The following is a 21,792-nucleotide window of genomic DNA, read 5'->3' as shown; positions in this document are numbered from 1 at the left end:
ATTTGTAAAATCATAACCTAATTTGATATTTAATAGGCTTTTCCTTAATTCCTCCTTATTATCCAAGATATTCGCTTATCCAAGCTTCTGCCGGCCCGTTTAGCTTGGGTAAGTGAGACTCTACTGTATCTATTTTTATTTCTGAAATTTACCACTCTCGGCTTATACTTGAGTCAATATTTTCCCAGGTTTTTTGTGGTAAAATTAGGTGCCTCGGCTTATATTCGGGTCAGCTTATACTCGAGTATATACGGTAGATCCCGTGTCGGTGAAATAAACCTGCATTTATTGACTTAAGGCACCGTAACGCCAGAAAGAAATGGAGTTCAGGGTTTTATTAAGCGGAGATAACGCCGCTCCTTTGAATCCAAACCCCGCAAGAGGTTGCTTAGTATCCAAGACGTCGTGGTGCCGTCTTTCATAGCAACCAGTCCCTACTGGGATGAACTGGTCCCCAGCTTATCCCTTCTCCCTGGGAGTTAGATTGTCAATAAATAAAGGCAAAGGCATCTCTTGGAAAGGATATTTTCAGGCCATGTCCTCCTCCTCTTCGCAAGGCAAGGAGCTTGCGTTTCTCTGGCGCGGCTCCGGCACAAACGGGTCGAAGGTCCACTTGGGGAAGACCCGCTTGTAGAGGGTCATGAGGACGGTGTCCTGAGACTTCAGCTGCCCGTCAAACTGGCACTTCATGTGGCCGTGGGTCCCTGGCAGGAAGAGAGGGAGAGACAAATGAATGAATGAATGAAATTCTACGACTGGGTTTGGCTGGGGTCTAAAGGTCTAGCAAGACTGGAGACACCATCCCAAAAAACCTGAAACGGGCATTATGGAGACCAATAATATATAATATTATAATATATTGTATATGCATACTCGAGTATAAACCTAGTTTTTCAGCCCTTTTTTAAAGACTGAAAAAGCCCCCCTCGGCTTATACTCAGGTGAGGGTCCTGGTTGGCTTATATTTGGGTCAGCTTATACTTGAGAAGATATGGTACATGTATTATTTTTCTTTATTAATATTGGTATTATTACATTTATTATTTTACTCTATTATTGTTGCTACTATTACATTTATTTTACTCTATTTTTATTATTAATACATTTATTATTTCACTCAGATCTTATTATTATTACATGAATTATTTTCCTGTATTTATTATTATTATTACATGTATTATTTTATTCTATTATTAAAAGGATACATAAGCACATTTACATTGAAGAAGATGAAAATAATGATTTGATCAGAGTTGTACAGTCTTGTCTTAAATTAGAGCTTGATGTAAATATTCAAAAACATTTAACCTACTGAAGCCTCAATTAATATAATTTTATTGGTATCCATTTTTATTTCTGAAATTTCCCACCCTCGGCTTATACTGGAGTCAATGTTTTCCCAGTTTTTGGTTGGTAAAATTAGGTGCCTTGGCTTATATTCGGGTCAGCTTATGCTCGAGTATATACAGTATTTTGTAATACGATATAATACTAATAATACAATATTATAATATCAATTATATATTATATATTACATGTAATATTATTAATAATATTGCAATTTATAGATATAGTACAATATGGTAATTTATTGCCACTATTGTGCTATGCTAATAATATAATATTGTATGTAAATTTAATTTGTAAGCCGCTCTAAGTCCCCTTTGAGGTGAGAAGGGCGGGATAGAAATGTAGTAAATACATAAATAAATAAATAAATAAATAAAGGAGGTGAAGACTCGATCAACTGTGTCGTGAAAAGTGACAATGAGAAATCCAGATGTGATGCATAAAAATATACGATGTATGGTTTGAATGGAATTGTATGAAAAGTGTATGGATGAGGCCTAATTGCGATGAAGACACAATTCTAAAACATTGAGGCCTGGAAAACAACTACACTCAGGAACTGTAATTAAAAGGTGCAGATGAGAACTGTGACAATGAGTAGCTGTTGAACTTTGGGGGAAATAATAATAATAATAATAATAATAATAATGTAAGTTTATTTATATCCTGCCACCATCTCCCCCGGAGGGGACTCGTGCAGCTCACGGAAATATCAGATACAAAACAAAACAATGTACAGTACATCAATAAACAATAACATACACAAATCATAATATTTAAACATTAACCCCCCCCCCCCCCAAAAAAAAAAAAAGAAACACTTATGTCCTTGACATCTCTGGTCGGCTGACAAGGAACAGATGCCAGCCATAAAATGGGTCAGCCATAAAACTTCAATGACCCTCTGGTATGTGGGAGCCCCTATATATGTGGGCCAAAGAGAAGGTTCTGGCATTCGGTACAATAAAATCTGTTGGAATCTACGAGCGTGTCTTGGTGCTTTTTCGATGGAAGACTGACCCACAGCACAACTGGGAGAAGAGGATCCGACACCCACCGCCTGCCCCACTTACCCAGAGGTTCCTTGATGTGCCCTCGCCTGCCCCACTTGGTGCGCAGCTCCACCGGCTTGAACCACGTCACATCCTCTGCAAGGAAAGAGCAAACATGAGTTGCCTCCTTGGGCATCGTGCACCCCGCTTCCCACCCCAGGGTTCAGTTTAAGGGACCTCGAGTTAGACGTGGCCCCAAGGGCCGTCCAGTCCCACCCTCTTCTAAGCAGGACGACACCATCCAAACCCTCTCAACAGATGGCCATCCAGTCTCTGTTTAATTAGGAGTCATTGGAAAGTCGGATATTTATAACTTGGGGGCGGCCTGGACTGTATTTGGGGGTCCAGGGTCTCCCTCGACGCAAAGCCCACCTCTGTTGAAGAACATGTAGCGCACCACGGCCATCTTGCGGTGGATTTTGAACGGGTGGCCGCTGAGCACGATCCGCTTGATGACCAGCCGGTCGGGGTCGACGCTGAGCAGGGAGCCGGTGGCCAGGAGGCTGTGCGGCCCTGGAGAGGAGACACCGCTGGGTCAACAACAATACTGACCACAACATCATTCTCATATCTTCTACTAGCTGTGCCCGGCCACGCGTTGCTGTGGCGAAGTCTGGTGGTATGGGAAATAAAGTATTGAGGAATTGGTGGTAGTTAAGGTCAAGGGTCAAGGTGCCGGCCTGTTTATGTTGGATAAGTGAGACTCTACTGTAGATTTATAATCTTATATTATCTGCTTAGAACTGGATTATATGAGGCCCCTTCTACACACCTCTATAAAATGCACACTGAAGTGGATTATATGGCAATGTGGACTCAAGATAATCCAGTTCAAAGCAGATAATATAAGATTATAAATGGGTTATAGAGCTGTGTGGAAGGGCCTTGAGTCTACACTGGCATATAATCCAGTTAAAATAAGATAATCTGTATTTTATAGGCAGTGTGGAAGAGGCCTAAGTGAGGCCTAACTCTGCCTGTCCACTGGGCTGAGTGGGTTGCTAGGAGACCAAGTGGGCGGAGCTTAGCCTTCTAACTGGCAGCAATTGGATAAAAACAATTATTCCTCTCCATCTAATTAGGACTTTATTTTTCTTTTCTTTTGGTTGTATGAACGTAGAGGCATGGATGAGGGGTTGTGCTGCCAAGTTTAGTGTTTCTGGGATGTGTAGTTTTGTTGTTTTGTCCTAGGCCAAAATTTCATTACCCTTTTATATATATAGATATAGCTATACACACACACACACATATATATCATACATACACACACATACATATACCACACACAAATATATACATACATATGAATGATAGCATAGAATGAGAGCCTGTGCTTAAATTTAAAACCCACAGCCATACAACCTATGGGCAACTAGGCCTTTGGATTTTATTTTATTTATTTATTTACAGTATTTATATTCCGCCCTTCTTTCTCACCCCAAAGGGGACTCAGGGCGGATCACATTACACATATAAGGCAAACATTGGGCCCGGGCTGTGGCACAGGCTGGAGAGCAAGCCAGCTGCAACCAGCTGCAACGAATCACTCTGACCAGGAGGTCATGAGTTCGAGGCCCGCTCGGAGCCTATGTTTGTCTTGTCTTTGTTCTATGTTAAAAGGCATTGAATGTTTGCCTATATGTGTAATGTGATCCGCCCTGAGTCCCCTTCGGGGTGAGAAAGAAGGGCGGAATATAAATGCTGTAAATAAATAATAAATAAATAAACATTCAATGCCTTAACACAGAACAGAGACAGAGACCAACGCAGGCTCCGAGCTGGCCTCTTGGTCAGAGTGATTTGTTGCAGCTGGTTGCTCACCAGCCTGCGCCACAGCCCGGCCTCACAACCGGGAGCCTGCCACAAAGCCCAACCCCACACTCACCTTCTTTCTCCTGTTTGAAGAGCAACACAGAAGCCGGAGGGAACGTGATGGGTCCGTAGAGGGAGGCCACGGCGGCGGCATCGGCACGGAGGAAGGGCTCCAGCTTGTGCTTGTCTCCTAAAGGGGAGAAGAGCTTGTTTACGAGCCACGTTGTTTCCATGGAATCACAGAATCCGAAGGGACCCCCAAGGGCCATCTAGTCCACCCCAGAAAGACACCATCCAAGTCCCTCTCATTAAAAGACTCCATTGGACTCTACTGCACTCAGGTTTCTAGATCAGCAGAAAACAAGCTTTGTCCTTTCTCCTCAATGAGACATCTCTTCAAATATTTAAACACGGTTCTCGTGCCCCATCTCTCAACCTTCTCTTCTCTGATTTAAAGAGACCCAGCTCTCTTCTTATGGACCTTGGACCACTTTGGTAGTCCTTTGGTAGCCCTTCTTAGACACTACTACTAATATTGTTATTATTTTCTAGGTTTTTTTTTGCTTGAAAGACATATTTTGGATGACTATGTCTTTTGTGGCCAAATTTGGTGTGATTTGGTCCAGTGGTTTTGTTGTTTACTCCATAGTAAACGCCACATTACATTTTTTAATATATATACGGTAGAGTCTCACTTATCCAACATAAACGGGCCAGCAGAACGTCGGATAAGTGAATATGTTGGATAAAAAAGAGAGATTAAGAAAAAGACTATTAAACATCAAAATAGGTTATGATTTTACAAATTAAGCACCAAAACATCATGTTATACAACAAATTTGACAGAAAAAGTAGTTCATTACACATTAATGCTATGTAGTAATTACTGTATTTATGAATGTAGAACCAAAATATCATGATATATTGAAAACATTGACTACAAAAATATGTTGGATAATCCAGAACGTTGGATAAGTGAGACTCTACTGTAGATGTATATTGCATGCACCTTAGAGCACCCCATGGGGAGGCGCATCTACATTATATACATTTTTATATACCGTATATACTCAAGTATAAGCCGACCCGAGGCACCTAATTTTACTACAAAAAAACTGGGAAAACATTGACTCCATTATAAGACGAGGGTGGTAAATTTCAGAAATAAAAACAGATACCAATAAAATTACATTAATTGAGGCATCCGTAGGTTAAATGCTTTTGAATGTTTACATAAAGCTCTAATTTAAGATAAGATTGTTCAACTCCGATTAAATCATTATTCTCAACTTCTTCAATGTAAATGTGCTTATGTATCCTTTTAATAATAATGAAGTAATACATGTAATAATAATAATAATAAATACAGGAAAATAATACATGTAGTAATAAATAGATTAAAATAATACATGTAATAATAATAATAATAAATACAGGAAAATAATGCATGTAGTAATAGAGTAAAATAATAACTATAATAATAATAATAGAGCAAAATAAATGTAATAGTAGCAACAATAATAGAGAAAACAATAAATGTAATAATACCAATAATAATAGAGAAAAATAATACATGTAATAATAAAAATAAATACAGGAAAATAATACATGTAGTAATAGACTAAAATAATAAACATAATAATAATAGAGTGAAATAATAAATGTATTAATAATAATAATAAAAAAGAGTAAAATAAATGTAATAGTAGCAACAATAATAGAGAAAAATAATAAATGTAATAATACCAATAATAACAGAGAAAAATAATAAATGTACCATATATTCTCAAGTATAAGCTGAACCAAATATAAGCCAACCAGGACCCTCACCCGAGTATAAGCCAAAGGGGGTTTTTTCAGTGAAAAAGCTGAAAAACTAGGCTTATACTCGAGTATATACAGTATATAGAAGCTGTAACATGGTTATAAATGCCATCACTAATTGCTTCTGTCATAAAACAGAACCAATTAGGAACCGTCTGTTAGGAACTGTAGGAGTTGAAGTCCAAAGCCCCTGGAGGGCCCACCTTGGCCCAGGCCTGTTCTCGATCAATAAATCCGGCCTCTCCCACCTGTGCTGTGCTGCGAGTAGAGCGGCGAGGCCCGGAAGCGGCGGAACCCGCAGTGGACGATCACTTCCTCCTTGGAGCGGATGGGCTCGCTGTAGCCGGGATGGCGCCTCACCAAGAGGTTCAGCACAGACATCTGCAGGCACAAAGCGAAAAGCGCGAGGGTCAGGTGTTAATGTGGGATTAGTGTATTGATAGTGTTTAAATGCAATTTGTGCCATGCTTGTATTGCAACTGATTGTATCATCCAGAATGTACCATAGTGTGGAAAGAGTTAATTGCCAAGAAGCTAGGATGACCTTGATGTGTGGCTGGAACTAGGGAGTATCCAGACACAAGTGTGTGCGCATAACGATTGCATCAGTTCAGTTCTGTTTAGTTGAGTTCTGTCTGCCTAGAGTTCGAGTCAAGTTCTGTTGGAGAACAGAGCAGCCCTGTGTTCGTCTGTCGTCAGCAAGTCTGTTTGTGTTGATTATTGCTGCATACAGTAAAATTTTGCAAATAGTTTTACCAACATCTCTGAGTGTCTCTTCGTTCTGCGTTCCACTGCTTCCATCCAACTACTCAAGGTGGCTTACCCATGGCAACCATTCAAGGCCATTAATATATACAAATTAAGCTTAAAATAGATTGAGTTAAAAATTAATACATATTAACACTTAACAACATTATATGAGATATAAAATCACGCCATCCAAAAATCATAGTTTGAGGTCATTGCTAGCAGATCAGAATCCGATGATAACAGTAACAACAAATGACATCATAGACTTGGGGGAATTTGTACCTGTATTTAATAGTGTTTGTTTTTATGTGGTCTTGTTATTGATACTCTCTGTCTGGTTCTACTCGTTTTGTCTGATCTGTTGATTATAATACATTTATTCAAACAACTATTCAATATCATGGTGGCTTCCAGGCACAATAAGGTTTCTGCTTTCAAAAGCAAGGGGTGAAGTGTCCCCATCAGACTCACCTTCTGCTCATAGGGAAGCAACGCGAAGAGCACTAAGGGGCCCCCTTGCTGGAAGCTCTTCATGACGGCGAGGGGCACGTGGCAAATGTGGAGCGTGACGTACCACCCGACCTGAGGAAAGTCAGAGCGACGGAAGGAGTGAGCAAGGAGAGCTTGCCAACAGGCATCTCAGGACATTTGGAGGCGTATTACAGCATGGAAAACAGGAGCAAAGAGCACTATGTAACGTAACCTGTGTCTGCTGCAGAACCCATCCCAGGCCTCTGTATAATAATAATAATAATAATAATAATAATAATAATAATAATAATAATAATAATAATGGAACTTCAAAGACTCTGGCAGAAACCAGTGCAGGTGGTCCCGGTGGTGATGGGCACATTGGGTGCCATGCCAAAAGATCTCAGCTGGCATTTGGAAACAATAGACATTGACAAAATTACGATCTGCCAACTGCAAAAGGCCACCCTACTGGGATCTGCACGCATCATCCGAAAATACATCACACAGTCCTAGACGCTTGGGAAGTGTTCGACTTGTGATTTTGTGATACGAAATCCAGCATGTCTATCTTATTTGCTGTGGTCATAAAATAATAATAATAATAATAATAATAATAATAGTTTTATTCTTGTACCCCGCCTCTATCTCCCCGCAGGGACTCAGGGCGGCTTACAAATGCAAAAGAGTATACATACAAAAACATCAAATACCGAAAACGCACAAATGAAAAATTAAAACATACGATTGTATGTCTCTCTCTTTGGGTTACCTGAAAGAGAGTGGCCCACTAGCATATACTAATGCATTTTCAACTCAAAAGCACAACTTGGAAGAGACCAGAAAGTCAACACAAACCAGCATCACTTAAGGAAGTGTTAACAAGACTCCTTTCCAGGCCTCCATATTTTAGAATTGTGTCTTCAGCCCAGTTAGGCCTCACTCGTTCTTCTTTCATACAATAATATAATATAATAATAAAACTTTTTATACTGCTCTATCTCAAGAGGACTCAGGGTGGTTTCCAACATTTATGCCAAAACAGTCAATTGTCAAAACAACACACAACAACTTGAAGCACAGTTCAAAACATAATAAACACATCATAACAAGGCATACATTCAAACCAAACGTCCTATTTATCTATCACACGTGGAGTTTTTCCCATGCCTGTTCTAGAAAGCCAGGACACTGGAGTTGCCAATGGAGGTGCAAAAGGGGAAAATATCTGAGCCAAACGGAGATGACGACAAGGCCTCACCTCGGCTCCGTCGCCTTCCTCTTTCTCCGTCTGCCGGAAGACGTGTTTCCTGGACCGGGAGAAGTCTCTGAACTGGAAGATCCGGGCGTAGTCCATGGGCAGGTTCTCTTTGGGGTCCCACGGCGAGGTCCGGAAGCTCTTCAGACCTCGGTACTTCTGGAACCTACCAGCCAAAAAGGTATACATATATATATCTATATATATAAAAGAGTGATGGCATCACGGCGACCCACAAAACAACAAAACTACAGGCCCCCCAACCTCGAAATTTGACAACACAACCCATCATCCACGCCTCTAGGTTGATACAACAAAAAGAAAAGAAAAATAAAGTCCTAATTAGAGGGAGAGGAATAATTGCTTTTAGCCAATTGCTGCCAGTTAGAAGGCTAAGCTCCTCCAACTTGGTCTCCTAGCAACCCAATAAAAAAATTAAAAACACTAAAAAAAATTAAAAACACTAAAAAATTAATACAATAAAATACTATAATAACAGAAAATAACTAAAAAGAATACAAGAAAATAATAAAATATAATAAATAAAAAGATAACTTACGATAAAATTAATTAAAAAATACAAATAACGTCAAATAAAAATTACACAACAATTTTTAACCAATACCACCACCACTTTGCCACAGCAACGCGTGGCCGGGCACAGCTAGTATATATATATATACACACACACACATACATATATACACACAATATAATTTACAATAATATATAATAATTATAATATATTGTGTATACATATAATATTAATAATATTATTATTATTTAGTTATTACCCTGCAATAGCACGGATCCCACATTCTTCAGAGCAGCGGCGGGAAAGCGCTGAGGGTAATAACTTTCAAAACTTACTAATCGTTATGAAACGTGCCTAATTTTGAATGGGGACTATGTTTAAAAGTACTATTGCAGTGTGCCTTTCAAATGTATATAATAAATATTTTTTCCTATACGTTGTTAATTATTAATTCCAAAACGTAATTTACTTTGTGGATAGCCCTCGTACAACACACAAGGATAGGATCAATGGTTTCGTCAGCTTCCTTGCACAGTCTGCATTTTGGGTCATCAGCTGATGATGATGATGATTATTATTATTATTATTGTGCTTATTTATATTTATTTGAGTTGAGACTCAAAGCAGCTAACAATACAATAAGAACATACAATTAAAAAACAGAAGCAAATTGAGAACACAGTTATAATGTATAGAAAAACCACAAAGTTAAGAACTTGGCATTATACTAAATGTTCTTTGACCAGAATCTGTCCACTTGTTGTGCCTCAGGTGTGGCTGTGAGAAGGTCTTCCATTCATTGTGCCTGTGTCAGGGCTCAGGCTGCCTTGTAGTCAGTGGTCTGTGGTTTTGTTAATTTTTAATTCCAAAACGTAATTTACTTTGTGGATAGCCCTCGTAATACACACACTCTGAGACCTTAGCTTCTGACAGCCTTGCTCCTTTTCTATCCTCCTTTCTTTCCAACCCTAAATGCAGCACACTGGTGTAAATATACTTGCTCCTCCTAGCCTTCTTGTAGGAAAGTGAGGGTCTCTTACCGGACGCGTGCGGCCACGTCCCGAGGGGTGTCCACCTCGTCGGGGAACATCTCCTGCTGCCGCTCCTGCCGGTACTTCTCCAGCATGGCCTCCTCTTCCTCCATCTCCTCCTCTTCCTCCTCGGCCTCTGGAAGAGTCATGGTCTCACACTCTTCTTCCTCGCTGCCGGACTCCTCCTCCTCCTCCTCCTCACTGCTCCCATCCTGGCGCATGAGAACATATAAACAATTTGGAGAGACTGGAAGAACAATACAGCACCAGCTCCCTATCAATGGGGACATGTGTCTACATTAACAATGGATATGTAAAACCATGGAAGATAAAAAAAAATCTATCAAGAGTTATTGACAAGGTGGGAAGTGTCCAGAGGGCAACTAAAAGGATCAAAGGTCTGGAGACCACAAATACTCCCTCTGAGGAGTGTCTTAAAGAGCTGGGTCTGTTTAGACTAAGGAAGAGAAGGTTGAGAGAAAGAAAGATGAGAGTCATATAATAATAATAATAAAACTTTATTTATACCCCGCCACCATCTCCCCGTGGGGACTCGGGGCGGCTCACAATGTTACAAAAGTAACAGCGCCAATACACCAACAATATACACAGTTTAAAACACAAGAAGATAATAAAACAGAAATTAAAACAAAGGTTTATACAACAGTAATGTCAAACAACCACCACCATATATAAAGATGTGAATTGATGTCCTAAGGAAGAAGAAGCAGGCTTCCATGTAAATAAATACATGGAAATCTCTGGGTATCTATATGTATATAGGATTTGCAAAGACCTGCAAACATATGAGGGGAAAGTTCATATATAAAATTAATGTATTTAGATAGATAGATTTATTTATTTAATACATGTATATCCCGCCCTTCTCACCCCAAAGGGGATTCAGAGCAGCTTACAAATTAAATTTACATACAATATTATATTATTAGCATAGCACAATGCTGGCAATAAATTACCATATTGTACTATATTTATATATTGTAATATTATTAATAATATTACATGTATTATATAATATATAATTAATATTATTATGTTGTATTATTAATATTATATGCATATACAATAAATTATAATATTAAAGTAGAGTCTCACTTATCCAACATTTGCTTATCCAACGTTCTGGATTATCCAACGCATTTTTGTAGTCAATGTTTTCAATACATTGTGATACTTTGGTGCTAAATTCGTAAATACAGTAATTACTACATAGCATTACTGCGTATTGAACTACTTTTTCTGTCAAATTTGTTGTATAACATGATGCTTTGGTGCTTAATTTGTAAAATCATAACCTAAGTCTTGACCCCGTTATAAACCAAGGGAGGCCTTTTCAGCTCAAAAAAAGGGCTGAAAAACTCTGCTTATTTTCGAGTATATATGGTACATTACCTGGGAGAAAGCCTCTTCCATTAAATCGTTGTGGTCATCCTCTTCTTCCTCCTCTTCGTCCTCACTGCCATTCTGTAATTCCTCCTCATCCAGGATCCAGGCAGCCTGGTAGGCAGATGTGCCTTTCGGGACCTTCCTGGAGATCTTCTTGCTCCGTTGAAGCGAATCTGCCGATGTTTGCATGGGAAAGGAATCACTTAGCACCAAAACACATGCACACAAAGCATCAAAACCGGCCTTTCTTTAGCCAGATTGACATTATACTCCAGCCTGCTTCCAAGTACAGTAGAGTCTCGCTTATCCAACATAAACGGGCTGGCAGAACGTTGGAGAAGCGAAAATATTGGACAATAAGGAGGGATTAAGGAAAAACCTATTAAATGTCAAAATATGTCCTTTGGTCTTTTTTCCCTCTTTCTTTGCAGATTCATGTTATTTGAGTGATTATATTCCTTCTGCTTATGTGATTGTTTTAGTCAATTGTTATGTTTTGTTTTTGTTTCTAATTCTTATAGCATTTTATAGTGTTTTCAGTGTTTTATTGTACAATGTTTTATGCTGATTTTATATTGGAAACCGCCCTGAGTCCCTTTCGGGAGAGAGGGCGGTATACAAATAAACTTTTACTTACTTATTTACTTACTATGTTATGATTGTACAAACTAAGAACCAAAACATCATGTTTTACAACAAGTCTGTCACTTGTTTGGGAGCATGGCTGCACTTAATAATAATAAATAATAAACTTTATTTTAATATCCCGCCCCATCTCCCCGAAGGGACTTGGGGCGGCTCACAACAGGGACAAGCCCGAACAACAACAACATATTTAACATAAACTTAAAACATTCCAACAATACACAAAATAAAACAATGGACAAATACATTAAACACTTGCGTTGTTGTTGGGTGCGTTGGCCCGCTGCGCGCTACTGCTAGAGAAACAGCGGTGGGTCCGGGAGGGAGAAAGATTTATGTTTTAAATGTATTTATGTGATTGTATTTTATTGTGTATTGCTGGGCTTGGTCCCCATGTGAGCCGCCTTGAGTTCCTTCAGGGAGATGGGGCGGGATATAAGAATAAAGTTGTTGTTATTATTATCATTATTTGTTGGTCTGTGTTTCATTGCCCAAATGTCCTTGCTGCTTGCGTAGAGGTAAACTGGGTTTACCTTTTGACTTAGAGTCTTTTGAATTGTTATACGGCATTGAATGTTTGCCTTTCTATTTGTTGTAAGCTACTCTGAGTCCCCTCTGGAGAGATATATAATATAATATATATATAACTTTATTCTTATACCCCACCCCATCTCCCCGAAGGGACTCGGGGCGGCTTACATGGGGCCATGCCCAGACATAACAATATAATAATAATAATAATAATTAAAAAAAATAAAAATTTTATTCTTATACCCCGCCCCATCTCCCCGAAGGGACTCGGGGCGGCTTACATGGGGCCATGCCCAGACACAACAGTATAAAAGCAAATGCAAAACAATAAGCAAATCAATCAACAATAAAACATCAACATCGATAAAAACAGTCATAAAAGATCAACATACAAAAATAAAATGTTAAAATCATGGGTTGAATTCATGGATTCGTAATACTGATAACATTATAATGTAATACAATATAGTAATAATAATACACTCTTATAATTGTATATTTATATTGCATGTAATAGTACTAATAATATTGCAATATAGTGGTAGATAGATAGGGTGGGATAGAAATAGTCTACATTCATTCATTCATCCAAAACCCAAGAAGTCTGTAAAGAGAGCATGGGTGCCTCCTACAAAACTGTTACCCCGAGAGCTGGAGACTGACTTAGACCAGATCCAACTCCAAGCACAGCCCAGCAAACGGGAAGAAACCAAGACCCCAGGACTCCTTATCTACTGACCTTGGGCCTCCTTGAGCTCCTCCTCGGTGGGCCAGGTCTGCTCGCCCTCCATGGGGTCCGGCACGGCTTCCGCCTGGAGCGGCTCCTGCTTGCTGGGGTCGGCCTTGCTCAGCACCTTCACCTCCTCCTCCATCTCGGCTGCTCCGTCCACCAACTCATCCTAAGGACCCAAAAGAGACACACAAAACAATGGGAGAAGGTTTGGAGGAGAAAGACTATGGAGCTTACCGAGTCATGATACGGAAGAAAATGTGAGCTGCATCATTTGTTTTGTCTTCTCTTCTTTCTTAATCCAGACACATAATAATAATAATAATAATACTTTATTTATACCCCGCCACCATCTCCCCGTGGGGACTGGGGCAGCTTACATGGGGCAGAGGCCCAAACAACATAGAATAAAACATAAGCAACATAATACAAATCACACTATAAAAAGATAAAACAGTAATACAATATACTAATTAAAACAAAAATACAGGATAAAAAATTGCATTTAAAACACATAAATGGTAAAATCGTAATAAAAACGGGATAGATTATTAAAAACCCTCTGGGGCTGATTAATGAATGACTGTATCTCCAAAGGCCTGCCGAAACATCCAAGTCTTCAGTTGTTTCCTGAAGGAAGGTAGAGAGGGAGCCAACCTCTCTACCTTTCATAAAAGTGAAATTGTGTATGTATGTGTGTGGCTGGGGTGTCCACTTCCACAAATAGCTGTATCTCCCACTACTAAGGAGGCACCAATGGCCCTCCCTCCAATGACATTGTAAGTTATGGCGAGCACCGTGAACATGTCCAAGAGCCTGCCCATGTCCTCCACAAACACCATCCTGACCACCACCCAAGCCAAGACTTTCCTACAGGGACAATTTCATCCTAGAGTTTCTGTTTTTCCTCCGCCACAGACATCCCAGTGTTTCTTACTCTCTCAATTGGAGTGGAATTTGCATGACGCCGCCCACTGCCTCTCCCATAATCCTTTCCTATTCTAATCAGAGGATAATAATAATAATAATAATAATAATAATAATAATAATAATAAAATAAAACTTTATACCCCGCCACCATCTCCCCACGGGGACTCGGGGCGGCTCATATGGGGCAAGGCCCAACTAGCACAATTTACAAAAACAACAGCAGAAATACATTGAACAATATACAAAAAAATAATAAAACACAGTAAGAAAATAAAACAAGAGTTAATAGAGCAGTAAATCAATCAACCACCAAGTACAATTCAGTCGACTTCATTGGTGGGGGGGGGGGGGGGGGGCTGCAGCAGCAATATAAAAATAACATCATCACTTAAAATACCAGAATAAAAGGGACCTAATAAAATTCAGGATAGAGTTATAATGCCAACTGATGCTATGGTTTTTAACTTTGAATATGTTTGATGGATATGAACATATTTTTTAAAATCCCTTTTTTGTTTAATTCAGTTTTAATGTTTGTATATTTGTATATTTAAAATTGGACACCAGTGCTTTTATGTCAAGCAGCTTTGAGTCCCCTTTGGGAAGATAAAGAGGGTTATGAATAAATATCTATACATATAATAAAAGTGAAAATCTGCATGTGTGTATGTGGCAGGGGTGTCTATTCACACAGAGAGCCTCTGGCCTCCACACTCAAGCTCTAGTTCCCAGTGCGATGGATCCACCAATTCATTCTCTCCGAGGACATTGCAGGTTACAGTGAGCACACCCTTTCCCTGTACATTTGCATGATCCTGCCCATTGCCTTTCCCTTAACCCTTTCCTACTCTTTCCTATGGCACACAGCAAACAGATGAATTGATCAGCAATTGAATAGACTGGAGGTTTGGGGAGAATTTGTTAATTTGGGATTTGTGTATTGGTAGTGTTTAAATGAAATTTGTGTCTTGCCTGTATTGCATACTGATTGCATCATCCAGAGTGTAACATAGTCTGGAAAGAGTTAATTACTAAGAAGCTGTGATGACCTTGATGTGTGGCTGGAACTGGGGAGTGTCCAGACACAAGTGTGTGTGCATTACTGATTGCATTCAGTTCTGTGCTGAGTCGAGTGCTGTCTGCTGAGAGTCAAGTCCTGTGTCCATTGTCTGCAAGTCTGTTTGTCTTGATTATTACTGCTTTCAGTAAAACTTGTATATAGTTTTACCATCGTCTCTGATGTCTCTTCGTTCAGCGTTCCACTGACTCCATCCAACTGCTGCTGCGCTACTTAAATTACTCTGACAGAATTCACCATGATTTAGAGCAGTGGTTCTCAAAATTATTTGGCCTACCGCCCCCTTTCCAGAAAAAATATTACTCAGCACCCTGGAAATTATATATTTTTTAAATTTAATAGCAATTAAACAGAAAGATATACAGTAGAGTCTCACTTATCCAACACTCGCTTATCCAACGTTCTGGATTATCCAACGCATTTTTGTAGTCGATGTTTTCAATAAATCGTGATATTTTGGTGCTAAATTCGTAAATACAGTAATTACTACATAGCATTATTTCGTATTGAACTACTTTTTCTGTCAATTTTGTTGTATAACATGATGTTTTGGTGCTTAATTTGTAAAATCATAACCTAATTTGATGTTTAATAGGCTTTTCCTTAATGCCTCCTTATTATCCAACATATTCGCTTATCCAACATTCTGCCGGCCCGTTTATGTTGGATAAGTGAGACTCTACTGTATATACCTGTGGCCATCTCTGCTCCCCTGGATTGCTGCAGCGCCCACCAGGGGGCGGTAGCGCCCACTTTGGGAATCACTGATTTAGAGGAATTGTAGGGACTGGGATGTATAGTTCACCTGCAATCTAAGAGCCCTCTGAACCCCACACTTGCCACACAGACTCAACATGGCCAACTGTGAATCCAACTGACATTCAGGAGCCGGGGGGGAAGGGATTCCCTCAGCCTAAACCTAACTAACTGCTCCTCATTGAGGACTGCAAACTTGGGCTGTGTGGGGTTGAATTCCAACAATATTAGCAGTATCTATTATAAACATTTTTAAAGAAGAGCCCACCTGGTCTTCGATGCTCCTTGGTGGCCCTTTGGTGACTCTGGGGTTCAGGGCAAAGGGCTCTGGGGGGGCGTCCATCTGGCTCATGAGGAAGTCCCCGTGCCCTGCGATGTGCACCACGGCGTTGACATTCAGGCGCCGGCCCCGCAGGTATCCAGACACCTTCAGGGTGCCCACCGAGGGACTCTCGGGGCCGGGCACAAACTGGGCCGCCTCCGCCATCAGGTGCGGGCGCCGGTCCCGGAAGGCCAGGTGCCGCTGCTTCTGCCCGGCCAGGTGCTGGAGGAGCGAGGCCGACTCCTGCTCCGTGTCGAGGGCAAAGAGCCTGGCTCCGGGGAAGCGCTTCTCCGTGGCTTTGCTCAGCTTTTTCCGGCACTCGCTTTGCTTCTTTGGCGGCTGCCCAGACAGGCCCTGGACGGCGAGGCCTGGAGGGAAGAAAGAATCGGTTGGGGCCCAAGGTTTAATCCGCTGCGCCACCAGGGGCTCCAAGGGTCACGAGAAATTGTTTGGAGCGGGGTAATAATAGGAATAATAAACTTTATTTTTATATCTCACCCCATCTCCCCAAAGGGACTCAGGGCGGCTCACAATAGGGACAAGCCCAAAACAACGACACAGCATATTTGACAAAAACTTAAAGCATTTCAACAATACACAAAATAAAATAATGGACAATACATAATAATAATAATAATAATAATAATAATAATAATAATAATAAAAACTTTATTTATATACCGCCCTATCTCCCAGATGGGACTCAGGGCGGTTTACAGTCATAAAAGCAAACACAAACATTACATAACAACATAATACACATTATTAAACAAAGTAAAATAGTACAATTTTAACAATAAATCACACTTACATGACCAGATCAAGGGGATGGGAACCATAAAACCAATATATTAAAATGTATTATTTTAGGCTAGGGAAATCTTGTGCAAAATATTCAGGCCCATTTAAATCCAAGCAGATAAAATCAGAGTAATTAAAAGCAAACCAGTGGGGACAGGTTTCATAAAGTGCTGTATCATGGAAATGAATAACAGTGATAAAGTGCCATACGCTTTTAAAACATAAAGAAGTACTCTTTATTATTTATTTATAGACTCATTATTAGAACACATAGAGCATTTTGCAGAAGTTTTCCAGAAGTGATTAGCTTTTGAAGATTTTAATTTTATTAATCATATATGACACCTGTTAAAACAGCCGAAATTTAGCCACAATTGAAAAATACTTTTTGGAAATGTAAACAAGCAACAGGATCCTTTTTCCATATTTGATGGTTTTGCAAAAAAGTAAAAAAAATGGACCATAAAACCACTGAAAAAAATATTAAAGCTAAAAATACCCATGCACCCAGAAGTATTCCTACTAGGAATAACAGACAGATCACTCCTGAAGACACATGATAAAACTCTTCACTTGGATCTATGAGCAATGAAACTGTACTCCAGAGACTTTTGAATGTACGTTTACTTATTGTATATTAGTTTGTTTGTGTTAAATAATTAATAAAATTATTTTTTAAAAGCATTGAACAAAGATTAAAATACAGTAGCAATAGAATGTAAATTCAAAATTCCTGGTTTAAGGTGTGCTGGGTAGGCCTGCCAGAAGAGATGGGATTTTAATTGTATTTTAAATTTTAACCGTTCATTTAGTTGTCAGATCTCTGAAATATAGTTTTCCCTTTCACATTTGTAGGTTTGGACTTTTGCGGATTTGATTACAAATTTTCCTCTAGGAATTTCAAGGTCCTCCAGCGGGATTGTATAAGGTGACCCAATGCTTTTGACATGATTCTTTAAGGTGACCCAATGCTTTTGACTGGGGAGATGGTGGCGGGGTACAAAAATAAAATCATTATTATTATTATAAATAAATAAAGCGGAAACTGACTCAAGAGTCACACTCAAGAAATGAAGTTTTCTCCCATGTTAAAAAATAGATTGTGGTGGGCAGGCTGTAGTCATAGAAATCAAACCATTAATGTGACAAAAAATTGCTGCTTTTGCTGACGGTTCCTAAAAGGCATGTCCCACCTCTTCCTCAACATCTCAGGTTTTAGGATTGGCACCTGCCTGGCCAGGAAAGTAGGAACAGCCCTGCCTTCCCAGCCTTCTTTGGCGCAACACTCACCGTAACTGGGGAGGCCCTGGGCAAAGATGCAGGAGAGGCAGAGATCCCCGGCCGCGTCCCAGCCCTCCGTGGGGTCCAGCAGGAAAAGGAGCGTGTCGGCCACCTTGGCCAGGTCCAGCACAGTATGAAGGTTCCCTGGAAGATAAGGACAGTAATCTCACTTATCCAACATTCGCTTATCCAACGCAGTCTGCCTCCCACCCAGATCCACAACTGTTTCTCTAGGAAGCAAGGACTGAACATTTTACGGATTTAATTTTCGACAATGTTGTTACTGTAAGTTCATTTTATGCAATTCTATCTTTATTTGTAGTCAATTTGTTAGTAGCCAATGTTTTTGTAGTCAATGTTTTCAATACAAGTGCTGGCTTTAGCCTATAAAGTGCTAAACGGTTCCGGCCTGTGGCGGGGTGAGCACCTGTCAATTAAAAATAAAAAATAGCCCCTGCTCATTACTTTAAAAAGAACTGCACATGTGCAAAAGCTGTCTCCTCCTCACCTGTGTCAGCTACCACAAAACGCCACCGCAGCTTGAATCGGGGGCAGAGCAAAGCGTAGCCTTGTGGCCCCCCCTCGGTTCGGCATACGGCGGAGGCCCCATCGCTCTGGAACAAGCCCAAGGCGCTCTGGGCGGCAACGCTGGCATGCAGCGGCACCACCACCACCAGGTGCGGAGGCCCATCCTTGCGGCCCAGGTTCCGCTTCTCTTCTAACACCTGCGAGGAAAGAGCTATGTCTGTTTTTATTGTTGCTTTTATTGTTTTTATTGTTATTTTAAAGCTAAGTGTATGGTTTTAATCTATTTCTGTAAACCGCTCCGAGCCAAACTGGGAGTAGTGGTATACAAGTCTAATAAATAAATAAATAAATTTGCAATGTTATTCATGTTCCCACTAGAAAATTCATTATTATTATTATTCAAGATTGAAACCAGAGTCTTTTGCAATGTTATTAATGTTCCCACTAGAAAATTCATTATTATTATTATTATTCTTATTATTATTATTATTATTCAAAGCCCCCGGTGGTGCAGCGTGTTAAACTGCTGAGCTGCTGAAGTTGCAGACCAAAAGGTCGCAGCACAGCAACCCAATTTATTCACCAATATCAATGACTTACAGCCTCTCTTCGCTGCTGGCGGAGCTGCCAGGCCCGGTTCTTGCGGTCCAACTTGGCCAATGCGCGGCGTTGCTGCTGGCTGAGGGTCTTGGCAGGGATGCGGCCTGAGAAAGAGGAAAGACAGCTTGAAAGGCACTCTCTACTTAACATGCTGAGCCACGGGAGGCTCCACTAGTATAACATATTATTATTATTAGCATAACATAATAATAATAATAACATAATTCTTATATTCCACCCCATCACCCCAATGGGGACCAAGCCCTAAAAACAGCAATGATCCATAGCATAAAATTACATTACAAAATTAATTAATACATAAAATATATAAAAACATCGAACAACGTAATACTATAATCCAAACAATGACCAGTACCGTGAGTTGGGGCAAGGCATAAAATCGGTGTATAAAGGCCGTTGGTAAGAAGAGGCATGAATCAGTGCAAAGCTATAGGTGAGGTAGAGATGTGCCGATTAAATCGAAAGCACATTGAAATAGCCAGGTTTTTCCAGAAAGAGTCCAATGTGCATTTTGCTAATCTACCATGACAACCTCACTGTTTTTAATTCTATGTTTTTAGTAAGTTTGTTTCTTTTTTGGTTAATGTTTAAATATTATAATTGGTGTATGTTATTGTTTATTGATGTACTGTACATTGTTTTGTTTTGTATCTGATATTTCTGTGAGCCGCCCTGAGTCCCCTCCGGGGGAGATGGTGGCGGGATATAAATAAACGTATTTTATTATTATCATTGTAAACATAACACGACCAGCATAAATTAATGTTAAATTACCATACACCTCACTTTGGCCTAATAATGACACACCAATTATATACAGTAGAGTCTCACTTATCCAAGCTAAAAGGGCCGGCAGAAGCTTGGATAAGCGAATATCTTGGATAATAAGGAGGGATTAAGGAAAAGCCTATTAAACATCAAATTAGGTTGATTTTACAAATTAAGCACCAAAACATCATGTTATACAACAAATTTGACAAAAAAAGTAGTTCAATACGCAGCAATGTTATGTTGTAATTACTGTACAGTAGAGTCTCACTTATCCATGCCTCTGGATTATCCAAGCCATTTTTGTAGTCAATGTTTTCAATATATTGTGATATTTTGGTGCTAAATTTGTAAATACAGTATAACATGTTTGGTGCTTAATTTGTAAAATCATAACCTAATTTTATGTTTAATAGGCTTTTCCTTAATCCCTCCTTATTATCCAAGATATTCGCTTATCCAAGCTTCTGCTGGTCCGTTTAGCTTGGATAAGTGAGACTCTACTGTGTGTGTGTGTATATATACACACACACACACACATATATATAGTAGAGTCTCACTTATCCAAGCTTCACTTATCCAATGTTCTGTATTATCCAAGGCAGTCTGCCTTTTAGTAGTCAATGTTTTTTGTAGTAAATGTTGCAATGTTTTGTTCCTAAATTCGTAAATACAGTAATTACTGCATAACATTACTGTGTATTGAACTCTTTTTCTGTCAGTTTGTTGTTAAACATGATGTTTTGGTGCTTAATTTGTAAAAGCAACATGTAATTTTATGTTTAATAGGCTTTTTTCTTAATCCCTCCTTATTATCCAACATATTCGCTTATCCAATGTTCTGCCGGCCCGTTTATTTTGGATAAGTGAGACTTTACTGTATATTGATTTCCTCCATGAGGGACATTTACTGAGGGGAAAATGCACGAACACGTGTCTGTTTTGCATATATCTGCATACGCCACGCCCCCTTTCCCGGCCTATCCTGCCCTCACCGGCCTGCCTCCGGGCGTTGCTCCCGCGGTGCTTCCCGGCCTTGTGCGGCTTGTTTTGCTGCTTCAGGAGCCCCGCTCGGTGCCTTCCTCCTCCGGCCTCCTTCGCCATCGCCGCTCACGTGCCGACTCCGTGAGAGGGGAGGAAAAAAAAACTCACTTCCTGTTTCCGGCCCAAACCGCTAGCTTGGCCGCTTTTCCGCAGGGCGCATGCGCTCCGAATTGGAAGGAAGCACGCATGCGCAATTCGGAATCGCAATTTGCGTTGTATGCTTTCTTTTCCAGAGGGCGAGAGGGAAGGAGCCACGCATGCGCACAT

The 21,792-nt window shown here is 40.0% G+C and overlaps 1 protein-coding gene across 1 annotated transcript; it reads right to left on the bottom strand.

The window, feature by feature from the left end:
* Positions 1-320: 320 nt before the first annotated feature.
* tsr1 (TSR1 ribosome maturation factor) lies at positions 321-21,670 on the bottom strand. Its single transcript, XM_062961204.1, has 15 exons — positions 21,477-21,670; positions 19,693-19,796; positions 19,073-19,289; positions 18,574-18,708; positions 16,429-16,850; positions 13,406-13,565; positions 11,497-11,663; positions 10,093-10,295; positions 8,521-8,683; positions 7,260-7,370; positions 6,287-6,419; positions 4,288-4,404; positions 2,775-2,915; positions 2,424-2,498; positions 321-704 (listed from the first exon to the last, which is right to left on the bottom strand). Exons 1-15 carry the CDS (start codon positions 21,583-21,585, stop codon positions 529-531), a joined length of 2,433 nt encoding a protein of 810 aa, XP_062817274.1. The 5' UTR covers positions 21,586-21,670; the 3' UTR covers positions 321-528.
* Positions 21,671-21,792: the final 122 nt, after the last annotated feature.

The sequence above is a fragment of the Anolis carolinensis genome, unplaced genomic scaffold (genome assembly GCF_035594765.1).
Source record: "Anolis carolinensis isolate JA03-04 unplaced genomic scaffold, rAnoCar3.1.pri scaffold_8, whole genome shotgun sequence".
NCBI lineage: Eukaryota > Metazoa > Chordata > Lepidosauria > Squamata > Dactyloidae > Anolis > Anolis carolinensis.
This window is presented reverse-complemented; position numbering and strand designations above follow the sequence as displayed.

Coding starts and splice junctions, on each gene's coding strand:
- tsr1 (XM_062961204.1), bottom strand. CDS start 21,585: ATGGCGAAGGAGGCCGGAGGAGGAAGGCACCGAGCGGGGCTCCTGAAG. Junction 19,290..19,692: donor GCCAGCAGCGAAGAGAGGCT/GTAAGTCATTGA, acceptor CTTTCCTCGCAG/GTGTTAGAAGAGAAGCGGAA. Junction 4,405..6,286: donor CTACTCGCAGCACAGCACAG/GTGGGAGAGGCC, acceptor TCTCCCCTTTAG/GAGACAAGCACAAGCTGGAG.